Source organism: Peromyscus californicus, unplaced genomic scaffold (assembly GCF_007827085.1).
Source record: "Peromyscus californicus insignis strain IS unplaced genomic scaffold, ASM782708v3 Scaffold_16__1_contigs__length_79575227, whole genome shotgun sequence".
NCBI lineage: Eukaryota > Metazoa > Chordata > Mammalia > Rodentia > Cricetidae > Peromyscus > Peromyscus californicus.
In genome coordinates, this window is record NW_026294458.1 from 77,332,592 (window position 1) to 77,344,791 (window position 12,200).

Here is a 12,200-nt window from a genome sequence, read left to right on the forward strand (position 1 = left end):
GAAAAGTTGGTTCTTTCACCATAGAGATCTCAGGGATCAAACTCAGGACATCAGCTTTGGTGGTAAGCACCTTTACCCAGTGAGCCATCTGCTGGAGGAGACAGACTATAATTCTGTTGTTCGAGCCCTCCTGCCTCTTACTCCTATGTGTGTGTGTGTGTGCGCGCACGTGCAGCCATTTGTGACACTGAGGGTCAAATCTAGGGCTTCACACACGCCAGGCAAACACTGCACCACTAAGCTACATCCCCATCTCACATTTTGCTCTTTATTTGGAGATGAGTTCCAGGCAAATTGCCCAGGCTGGCCTTGAGATTTCTCTGTAACCCTGGGCAGAAACGGAGCTTGCAGTCCTCTGTGTCCGCCTGCCAGGGAGCTGGGGTGACAGGCCTGTGCCACCAGGGCCAGGTTCTCATAACTGTCTTCCTGTTAAAGCCTTTTTTTTGTTTTGTTTTGGGTTTTTTTTTTTTGTTTGTTTTTTGTTTTTTGAGACAGGGCCTCTCTGTAGCTTTGGAGCCTGTCCTGGAACTCACTCTGTAGACCAGGCTGGCCTCGAACTCATAGAGATCTGCCTGGCTCTGCTAGGATTAAAGCTGTGCATATAAAGCTGTACTGTGAGCTGAATCCGGCAGAACTGGAGTTTATGATTTGAGCACTTCCACAGAAACCTCCTTCACAACACCTTGCTCTGCAGTTAAGGGTCAAAGGAGATAGGAGGAGCTAAGCCTTGTAGCTAGAGTTTTCCTGCCTGGCCCACAGTCAGGACAAGTCTCTCTCACTTGCCAGTCCCACAGCCGCTCAGACCCAACCAAGTAAACACAGAGACTTATATTGGTTACAAACTGTATGGCCGTGGCAGGCTTCTTGCTAACTGTTCTAACAGCTTAAATTAATCCATTTCCATACATCTATACCTTGCCACGTGGCTTGTGGCTTACCGGCATCTTCACATGCTGTTTGTCGTCATGGCGGCTGGCAGTGTCTCTCTGACTCAGCCTTCCACTTCCCAGCTTTATTCTCCTCCTTGTCCCGCCTATGCTTTCCGCCTAGCCAATGACCAATCAGTGTTTTATTTATTGACCAATCAGCAACACATTTGCCATACAGAACATCCCACAGCAAAGCCTTGCATGGTAAGCTGTATCCTGCCTGCCTTCTGTGGCCTCCTCATGGCTCCTTCACCTCTGTTACCACCTCCTGTGATATGTCCCATGTCCCAATCCTTCAGCCTGTGAACATGTAGCCGCACAGGGCAAAATTGCAGACGTGATTAAATTCAGTACTTTGAGGAGATGTTCTTGCATGATCTATGTGGGCCTGTGTCTTTAAAGTGAGACAAAGAGGTGGTAGGGGTGCGGCAGAGAAGACTTGGAAGGAGTCCGCAAGCCAAGGAATGCAAGCAGCTCTGGAAAGGGGGGGGGCAGATCTGCTGATTCCTCTTGTGTTCTGTGTGGTCTGAAGAATGTGCCTGTGGTTTAGAGAGTGTTTAGTTAGCATGTAGTAAGCACAAGGAAAAAACAACCAATAGCAACAGACAGGCAGCAAAACATCATCAAACCTGTCACCCACAGAGAAACCCCATCTCAAGATACAAAACAAAACAAAACAATAACAAACCAGAGCCTTGTCTCACCATCACAGAATCAGCAGTGTGGTTACTTTGCTGAAGCAGCCAGAGTCAGCCTTTAAAAATGTACCTCAGATGTTAACAGCTTAGATGCAAGATTGTAAAACATCAATAGCAAACTTCTGCCTTTCAGGGTTCTCCCATTGTACTGTAAGCCTGTACTTAAGACCTCCTCCCAGCCGGGCGGTGGTGGTGTAAGCCTTTAATCCCAGCACTCGGGAGGCAGAGGCAGGTGGATCTCTGTGAGTTCGAGGCTAGCCTGGGCTACAGAGTGAGTTCCAGGAAAGGCGCAAAGCTACACAGTGAAACCCTGTCTCGAAAAAACCAAAAATAAATAAATTAATTAAAAAAAAATGTACCTCAGAGCACATCAATGAATCCTACTCCAGCCAGGCATATTGGTGTACACATCTGGAATCCCAGGTTTAGAGAGGTTGAGTCAGGAAGATCAGGAGTTCAAAGCCAGCCTTGGCTACATGGGGGGGGGGGGGGGTTTGTTAAGAAAGATGTCAGGGCTAGGGATATAGTTGAGTGGGTAGAGTGCTTGCCTAGCAGATGCTCCGACGGTCCCTGGCACCATATGAACCAAGCATGCCGATACATACCTGCCATCAGAGTCAAAAGCAGCAGCAGTTTACGGTCATCCTTATCTGTCAGGGAGTTGAGACCAGCCGTGATGGTGGTGCCTGATCTGAAAGGGGGAAAGAAAAGACTAGACTCAGACGCACAGAGAGCAAGTTGCATACAGCTGTGGACACATGACCTCCTACCTGCAGAGGTGCACCTCATAAGGAGCAAGCTGTTTCCAAAGCCAACTGTTGATGTGGCCACAGTGCACAGCTTTGTGTCCTGTGTATGTGGGGTGGTGGTGGCTAACAAGGAATCTCACATATTCAAGTAGCTCAGGCTAGCCTTGAAATTTTCTGTTTGTTTTGAGACGGTGTCTCTGTATAACCCTGGCTGCCCTGAAGAGTACCATGTAGTCCAGGCTGACCTTGAATTCCCAGAGCTGCCTGCCTCTATCTGTACCTGCTGCATGCTGCGATTAAGGCTTTGAAAAAAAAATGTTTTTAAAGATTTATGTATATGGGTGTTTTATGTCTGCACCCCAGGAGAGAGCATCAGACCCCACAGGACTCCAGTCATAGACAGTTGTGACCCACCACGTGGGTGCTGGGAATTGAACACAGGACCTCTGGAAGGGCAGCCAGGGCTCTTAACCCTGAGCCATCTCTCCAGGTCCATGGTCTTGAATTCTTAATTCTCCTGCCTCAGCTTCCAGAGCCCTGAGATTGCAGGCATGTAACACTAAGCCAGGCCTTTTGAGTGGAAAGTTCTAGAAAACATCTTACCACATTTTACTTATGTGGGGTATGTGTGTCTGTGTGTTACAGAGTACATGTGGAGGGCACAGGAAAACTTGCGGGCATAGGTTTTCTCCTTCTACTACATGGGTTTTGGGAGTCAAACTCAGGCTGTCAGGTTTGGAGGCAAGTACGTTCACTGAGTGAACATCTCAGCCCTCTTCCCTGGCAGTGAAGTGTCACCCTAATTATACACAGTTCGTTTTTGGGCCAAGCCTGTCACTAATTTTTTCTTCTCCGATGCTGAAAGGGAGACATAGGTATAAACTTTAGACCATACTTCAAAAGATCTTTTGGAATGTGGCAGGATGAGTCTCCTCTTAGTCATACGCTTTTGTCCAAAGTTTTGAGGGCTGGAGAGACGGCTCAGAGGCTGCTGCTCAACCGTGAGGACTGGAGTTTGGATCCCAGCACCCACATGACAAGCCAGGAGTTTTGCTCACACCTGTAACCCCAGCTCTGACATGGGCAGAGACTGTAGAGGGTCACCGGGGCTTGCCGTTTCCAGCCGAGCCAAGAAAAACACAGCCCTATCCCAAAGAAATAGTTGGAAATGATGAAGGACAGCTGACGTCCTCCCTGGCTTCTGTACATGCATACAGGAACACGTAACCAACATACATGTGCACAGAGGATTCCTTTATGTGTGCTTAAATGTGTCTGTGTAGAGGTGTGTGCCCTGCAGGAGGCTGGAGGCATCAGATCCCCCAGACCTGGAGTTACAGGCAGTTGCCAGCCACCTGACAAGAATGCCAGGAATGACCCGGGTTTCCTGGGGACCTGGGTTTAATTCCCAACACTCACATGGAGGCTCACAACTGAAATTCCAGTTCCAGGGGTCACTCTCACTCAAGTGACCACAGGACCTAACAAAAGCCATTTCCCAACAAGATAATCGGCATCGTGAACAAGAGCTGTCCACTCCAATCCTCCGCTTACAGTGGTAATGCAATTGTTCGTTCAAAGACTCTCCTCAACAATATGAAGTAAAAACCCATCCAGGACTGGAGTCCCCAGCTTGTCACTTATTAGGGGATACAAACTACAGCACCGACCTTTAGGCACCATGTCACCCCGTGACCCACCATTTTCGTGAACTCCTCTGACCTCTCCATGTTCCTTCCATAGCAGCCACACTCCCTTGCAGATGAGCCGTGGGGAACAGAGCAGCAGGCAACACACCCCACTTGTGACTATTCCTGCCTGTCACTGCTCACACTACACTCCACACCCTCAACAGTACAGCAACACTTGCTTTTCTCAACGGTCTGTGATGCTAAGGACGGAACCTTCTACACTAGATTCTTGTTCCCTTTCCCTCAGCAGGTGTCAGTAGTCCAGGCTGGCCTTGAACCTCTGATCCCGACACCACCTTCCAAGGCTGAGATCACGTTTTTACTATCTGTTCCAATTTTGTCTCTACAGATTTTCTTTTGCTGTTCTTCCAGACAGGGTCTTTGTTAAGTCCTGGAACTCACTTTGTAGACCAGGTTGGCCTTGAACTCAGAGATCTGCCTGCCCGTGCCTGGGACTAAAGGCGTGCGCCACGAGGCGTCCCCCCCCCCCCCCCCCCCCCCCCCCCCCCCCGCCCCTTACAGGTATTTAACCACTTGCCTCTGCCTCCCTAGGGCTGGGATTAAAGGTGTGTGCCAACACACCAGCCTATCTCCAGTTACTTAACCACATGCACATACATACATGTTGCTTCAGGTCATCTGGAAGCGACACACTGATCGGTACACTCAGACTTCCTTATGCTGTGCTGCTTTGGGGCATAGGAATGTCAGACCTCTAATAAAGAGCAATTTAAAATTTTGCTGGTATGTATGTGTATACCATGTGCATTTCTAGTGCCTGTGCAGCCTAAGAGCACACAGATCATCCCCTAAACTGGATCAGGATGGTCCCCAAGAATAGCAAGTGCTCTTAATTACTGAGCCATCTCTTCAGCCCTAAAGAACAACTTTAAAAAAAGCTTTAAGGGCATGGTGGCATGTGCATTTAATCCCAACACTTGAGAGGTACAGGTAGGTATATCTCAGTGGGTTTGAGGCCAGCACTTTGAGTTACACTTTAAGTTCCAGGACAGCCAAGGCTGTGTAAGGAGAATCATGAGGAACTAAGTTCTAATCCCCAGAACCCCAGAACCCCTGGTCAGCCAGCCTAGTTAAAAAATTAATCTTTCAGACCCTGTTGTAGAATATTTTCCCTGTTCATTTGGCAGTGTTGGGGAGACTCCAAGGCCATTCAGATGCTGGGCAATCACTAACACCAACTTACAGTCCCAGCCCACAGATATTTTCCTATGTGTTCTTGCCCAGGAACATAAATCTAACAACGAACAGAAAAACTTCCCTGGCATGTATGAGGACCCAGAACATTATTAACCTGGTCTGGTGCATGCCTGTGACCCCAGAATGTAAGGCAAGAAGATCAATTCAAGGTCATTCATGGCTACTAAATAAGTTCAGAGGTCCATCTATACATATATGAGACTGTCTTAAGAATCTATCAAGTAAGGGGCTTGCACTATTTCAAAGACCCAGTTTATCAATAATCCAAAATGTCCCAGTCACTAAGTTCAACACACATCTCAAGCCAAGTATGTAAATCTCAAGAATAAGAAAAGCCTGCAGGGCGGTGGTGGCGCACGCCTTTAATCCCAGCACTCGGGAGGCAGAGGCAGGTGGATCTCTGTGAGTTCGAGGCCAGCCTGGTCTACCAAGTGAGTTCCAGGAAAGGCGCAAAGCTACACAGAGAAACCCTGTCTCGAAAAACAAACAAACAAACAAACAAAAAAAAAAAAAAAAAAAAAAAAAGAGTAAGAAAAGCCATGTGTGATGGCACATGCCTTTAATACAGGCACCAAGGAGACAGGGGCAGAAGGATACTTGAGGTCAGTCTACAGAGTGAGTTCAGTGAGTTCTAGGACAGCCAGGGCTACATAGATGGAAAAAACAAAACAGAAGTTAATCAGAAAATTAAACCAACCAGGCACTTTGAATACTCTTTCACAACTGAGACTTTATTGGTTGAGTACACAGACATTTCAATTCTTAAAACACGGACCCAAATTCTAAGAGTCATACAATGTATTCACGTACCCAGAAGAGCCATGTGTTGTTTCTCTTTGAACTTATTCCAGTGATGTTCCATCCTAAACTTGGCAAGTTTTCCATAAGACTTCACATAACAATCAAATGCTCACAATCCTTAATTCCACTGACTCACAATTTTATGCCACATACAGTACATATTCAAAATTTCAATCTTTCACAGCACATTATCACAATTGTTAGGAAAATGGACTGCCATGACCAGAGACAGTTTGACAGGGCAAGGACCGAGGAGTGGTTTTTTAGGATACAGTTCTACTAGAAACACAAGACCAGAAATAACTGAAAATATTCCAGACACAAATGCACGACCAAGACTCCAAGTATGCTTTGTGTTGTAGGATATAAAACTAGCCCCCTCTACGGAATGTTTTGGTGACCCCCGAGACAGTCACAGCCTCTCCTGATTCAGTATCCTGCTCTTTTCTGGTTGTACCAAAAAATAAACAACCAGCAAGTGATTTAACCTCTTAAAAAAATCATTTACACTTAAAAAATGGGATGAGGCGGGACTTCTTCCCACCTTTTAAAAATGTTTCTAGAGCTACTAAAAAACTCGCATTTACAAAATAGTTGATAAAAATATTCCTCTGGATTGTACAAGAAGGGAGGCGGGGACACTGACAGACACGATGGATGGTTAGTCGGACTTGGCTTCTTTCTCTTCAACTTCAGAGGCTGGACTCTGCAAACCACAGGAAAAGCAAGGATTAAGTAGGTCATATGTCACAGCCACAATCTCCACCATGGGTGCACTTTCTCTCCACATAGCCCTGGCTATTCCTGGAATTTATTATATAGGCCAGGCTGGTCTCAAACTCAGAGATGTACCTTCCTCATATTTGACAACTAAGAACCCAAGACAAGTGAATTTGTGAGTTCAAGGCCAGCCTGGTGTATAAAGCCAGTTCCAGGGCAGCCAGTGCTACATAGTAAGACCATGCCAAAAAACACTACTACTGTAATACTATTCCAGCTAGAGACTGGCTTGGTGGGTAAAGCTACCTGCCACACAGGATAACTGACAGTTCTAATCCTCAGCACCCACACACAGCTGCAGTCCACCTGTAATCCCATCAAAATACATAAAAATGGAGAAAAACAGCAAAGACTACCCACATCAACCTCTGGCCTCCATGCATACACAGTAAGTATGTATGTTCAGACACCATAAAAAACTGAACATTCCAATTTGCCTTGCTAAGCTTAGCAAATACAACAAAGGGTTAGAAAAATAAGAATTGTTAAGCTTGTCAGGCATGGTGGCTCCCAGAACTTGGAGGCTGAGACAGGTCAATCAGTTCAGGACTAGATTAACCTTGTACTGCACTTTGAGTCTTCCCCACAGCTCATAAAAAGACTGAAATCGAGCTGGAGAGATGGCTCAGAGGTTAAGAGCACTGGCTGCTCTTCCAAAGGTCCTGAGTTTAATTCCCAGCAACCACATGGTGGCTCACCATCTGTAGTGAGATCTGGTGCCCTCTTCTGGCCTGCAGGGATACATTCAGGAAGAACACTGTATGCATAATAAATAAGTCTTAAAAAAGACTGAAATCAACCTTATTTTTTTGAACCGAGTTACTTATCACTTAGCCCTAGATAAGCAGTTATTCTTCAGAAAAATGAAAACAAAACCCACATTTTTGTTTTCAAAGGGAATGAGCCTAATCATTTATACACCCAGAATATGTAAACAAGGATTCCAGTGTAAGACCACTGCAGTGTGAGGCAGAGAAAATTAGTCCACTAGTTCCAACAAAGCCTTACAAAGTCATGTGGGAAAACATTTATGACCTCTGCGTTCCATTCCTGTGAAATTGGCATAATCACATTCAAATAAAACCCAATTCACTAAAAAGTGTTACCCATTCATGAGGGAGAACTATACAGAACAGTTAATCATAAAAATCTAACCTGAGCTGGGAGGTGGTGGTTAATACTTTTCATTCCAGCCCCTGGGAGGCAGAGGCAGGCAAATCTGAGTTCAAGGCCAGCCTGGTCTACAAAGTGAATGACAGGACAGCCAGGGCTACACAGAGAAACTTTGGCTGGAAAAGTAAAAAGAACCTAATCTGCTACATACAAATCTAATCTAACATCTGTAGATGCGACTCAGAATGTGAAGGCATGCAGGTGCACTCTTCTGACCTGGTTCTCAGCCTCTCCGTTCTCCGCAGGCACGTCTGTGGTCTGCTGGTCAGCCACCTCCGCCTGTTTGCCCTTTGCTCCCCTCTTCCCTTTGGTTTGCACTTTTTTGTCTGATGGTTTATCCTAAAACAAGAGTGAGAGAATACTTTAATAAGCTTTTCATTCCGTTTTGACTTGATGCAGACTGTATCCACAACACATCACAACATACATCACAAACCAACCTCAGCAACTCCTACAGCCTTGGTATTGGACATCTTGAGATTCACTCCAATGAGACAAAGATTGTTCCCTAAATTGCCATCACACATTAGCTGAAATGAAACCTAACCTTGTGCCGCACTCTCCACAGCCCATTGCCACACATGAGAGATTAAATGCAAAGGCCTTGTAACCCTATCAATCCAACAATTTCTTTTAAGCATAAATAATCCAACTACCCCACAACAACTATTGTCCTGAAAAGACTTGTACCCACACATGTATGTAGACCATTCACCTTAACCATGTACCGCATTGTAAGGTCATGTTGTCCTGCTACACAATCCCTTGCTAGATACTATACAATGAGTAGCTAAAAAGATCAATTTTGAGTTATCATTTTCATTTGGGTGTTTGCAGAATCTGAAAAGTACAAGTATTAGTGTGAGTATATAACTTGAAACATTAAGTTAAAAACTAAACCATAAGCAGTATGAAACAGTACTTCTGGACCCCATCTGGCTTATCGGGAAGGGGCTTAGCAAACCACCCCCCAAACCAAAACACAAAACTAACATCAGTTCTTTGTAAAGACTGTAAAAAAAGACAAATTTAAGTCAACAGGTCATATTCAAATTACTCCCAGGCTGGACCATCAAGCCTGAGGACCTTAGTTCTCCACACCCACAGGAAAGAATCAACTTCAAGTTCTGATCCTCACAAGCTGTAGCACAAACACATACAACATCAATAAGTGAATGCGATAAAAGCCAAACTCCTTATGGGCCCTAAGATAAACAATCAAATCAACAGTGAGGGGACACGAGGGTGGAGTACCCCACACAGTAGGGTGACTATTCATCTGAACCATTCTTTTTTTTTGGGGGGGGGGGGGGGGTTTCAAGACAGGTTTCTGTTTAGTCCTTGCTGTCCTGAAACTCACTTTGCAGACAGACTAGGCTGGCCCTGAACTCGAGATCTGCCTGCCTCTGCCTCCCTCAGGATTTCTGTGGAACAGTTCTGGTTGTCCTGGAACTTGTTCTGTAGACCAGGTTGGCCCTGAATTTACAAGAGATCCACCTGCCACTCCTGAGTGCTGGGATTAAAGGCTCGTGTCACCATCACCCAGCTCGGTGATGCACATCTTTAAATTCGGCACCGCACTCAAAGCAGCAGAGGCAGGCAGACCCCTGTGATATTCAGGCTAGTCGGGGCACAGTGAGACCATCTCAAAACATGGAAGAAAAAAAAGTCCCAAAAGTAAAATATGTACACAAAATATGTTCACTAGATGAAATAAATCAAGTCTTCCCATGTGTGATTAAGCCTTCAAAATGCTTACTTTTAAAGAAGTAGCACCCACAAGTTTATACTATAATTTGGATGATTAAAACAAAGGCTTGTTAAAGAAACTGGGCATAAAAATTTAATGGAAATCTAAGAATAAAGCCCTTCTCAAAAGTTTTTCTTTTGGAGAGCCAAGGGCCAAGTCTGTTCCTCAAACACAGAGGCCAGGTCTAAGGAGGGATGCATGCATGCTACCCCATCCTCTGTAGACAAAACACTCACTTCTCAACAGGAAAAAGAAAAATGATTACATAAACTCAGCGAACAGTTAAGAATGTCAAATAGTTCAGAGAACTGTACAGACCCCCGATTAAGATCCACTGTTTAGAACCTGACCAGTACTGTTTATGTCGGGATTTGATCTGCGGCATGACAGAGTCTTAGTTGATGTTATCACCATTCCTTGAAGCTGTGTTTAAAAAGACCACAAGCTGGGACTGGGGAGAGACACAAGGCTTGGTGCTCTCCCTGAGGATACAGGTTCAATTCCCAGCACTTACTTGGTGGCTCAAAACTGTCTGTTAGGTCCTTTTCTGGCCTCTGGGATGCACATACATGCACGCAGACAAGACAGTGATACAAAAATTATCGGGGGCTGGAGAGATGGCTCAGAAGTCCAGGGGTCCTGAGTTCAATTCCCAGGAACCACTTGGTGGCTCACAACCATCTTTAGTGAAATCTGGTGCCCTCTTCCAGCCTGCAGGGATGCAGGCACAACACTGTATGCATAATAAATAAATAAATATAATAAAAAAAAAAACCTATCGGGAAAACAGTTCAGTTTTTCCTCAGGTCCATAAAATGTTCTTTCAAAAAGCTTTTAAATTATGTGCATGCATTATGTGCCTGTGCATGGTCGATCTGTGCCTGCAGAGGCCAAAAGAGGTTATCAGAACTTATCCCCTAGAGCTATGTATGACTAGAACAGACCCAGGTCCCTCTGTAAAGAGTGTGCGCTCTTAACCAGTGAGTCATCTCTTCGGCTCATAAAATGCTTTTGAGTTTTTTAAAAAAGGCCTCTATTTGTGTACAAGTGTATGTGCACAGCATGTACCTGGAGGTGCTGCAGGTTAGAAGAGGGTCTGAGATCTTGAAATTGAGTTGTGGATGCTCGTGAGCTGCCCCCCTGTGGGTGCTGGGAACCGAACCCAGGCCCTGTGCAAGACCAAATGCTCCCAACTCTAGGGATGCACCCGGCCGCTCCCAACAGCCTTCCCGAAACCACTGAAACTCCAACGGAGCGGCCTGCCCGCACATCCGTTTCCAAACCTACCTTGCCCGCGGCCTTCTTCGGCTTCGCGTCCACCTTGGCAGGGGCGGGCTTCTGGGGAGTAAAGAAAAAAAAGGGGTAAGAAGAGGCGGCGAGCGGTCCCGCGGAAGCCCTGTCCCCGCTCGCCCGCCTGCCCGCCCGGTCCCCGCTCGCCCGCTCCCGCCCCGACCCGCGGTACTCACGGCCGACAGCCTCGCGGAGCGCCGCTTGGGCTGCGGAGAGAAAAGGGAGCGTGAACGACGCGCTGGGCGACCCCCGCGACCCCCCCCCCCGGCCCACCCGGGGCCCGCGCTCACCTCCGCCTTGGCCGCTCCGTCCGCGCTAACCTGGGTGAGCAAGCACACCGGAGAACAATGCGGCCGCGTGACGTCACGCCCAGCCGCCCGCGCCCCCCGAGGGTTCCAGAACCCGCACCCCCGCGGCGGGCCCGGCCGCCCGCCCGTCCCCGCCGCGCTCACCTTCCTCTTGGGCATCGTGGCGGCGCTGGGTGGGAGGCGCGTGCGAGGCCGAACCCGTCACGGAGCTACGCCGCCTCGACCGCCACCGCACGAACTGCTGCGACCCGCCGCGGGGGCGGTGGGAGAACCGGATGGAACCGGATTGGAGCCCGCCCCCCGTCTCCCCCGCGCCTCCCCGCCGGCCGGGCCGCCCCCAGCCCCCATTGGCTGCGAGGCCCACCGCGCCCCGCGAGCGCCGCAGCCCGCGTCCCCGAATAGGCGCTGCGGCCTGTCACTCCGCCGAGTCGCCCCGCCCCCCGGGCCCCCCACTCGGCGGGCGCGACCCCGGCCGAGGGGCGGGCCGGAGCCGCCCGACCCCGCTAGGTAGTTTGTTTGAAGCCGACAGCAAAAGTGCGGTCTGCGCGCTGATTCGTCGGGCCGGGTCACGTGGCCGCGGCATCGCTTTCCCACAATGCCCCGGACACCGGGCGCTCGCGGGGTGAGGGTACCGCCGCGCCCTCGCCCGTGGAATCTGTGCAAAGATAGCTAGGGTTCGTGAATGCCTCGGCGAGATTTGCCATGAGCCTGTGTTGGCGCAGGCGCCGGCTGGGGAAGAGAAGCCCCCCGCGGCTGGGAGTGCGCACGCGCCCGCGGGCAGGTCGCGCAAGCGCAGCTTCTCCCGCGCGCCTT

General features: G+C 48.3%; 1 protein-coding gene across 6 annotated transcripts; it reads right to left on the reverse strand.

Moving 5' to 3' along the window:
- Positions 1-5,986: 5,986 nt before the first annotated feature.
- Positions 5,987-11,698, reverse strand: Hmgn1 (high mobility group nucleosome binding domain 1). Of its 6 annotated transcripts, XM_052741304.1 has the most exons (6): positions 11,532-11,695; positions 11,370-11,399; positions 11,256-11,285; positions 11,077-11,127; positions 8,256-8,378; positions 5,987-6,792 (listed from the first exon to the last, which is right to left on the reverse strand). In XM_052741304.1, the coding sequence occupies exons 1-6, from the start codon at positions 11,544-11,546 to the stop codon at positions 6,748-6,750; spliced, it is 294 nt and encodes a 97-aa protein (XP_052597264.1). In that variant the 5' UTR covers positions 11,547-11,695; the 3' UTR covers positions 5,987-6,747. The 6 variants fall into 6 exon arrangements, with proteins under 6 accessions (XP_052597264.1, XP_052597261.1, XP_052597266.1 ...); XM_052741301.1 differs by having other exon boundaries at positions 11,370-11,698; XM_052741306.1 differs by lacking the exon at positions 11,370-11,399 and having other exon boundaries at positions 11,532-11,694.
- Between the last annotated feature and the right edge of the window lie 502 nt (positions 11,699-12,200).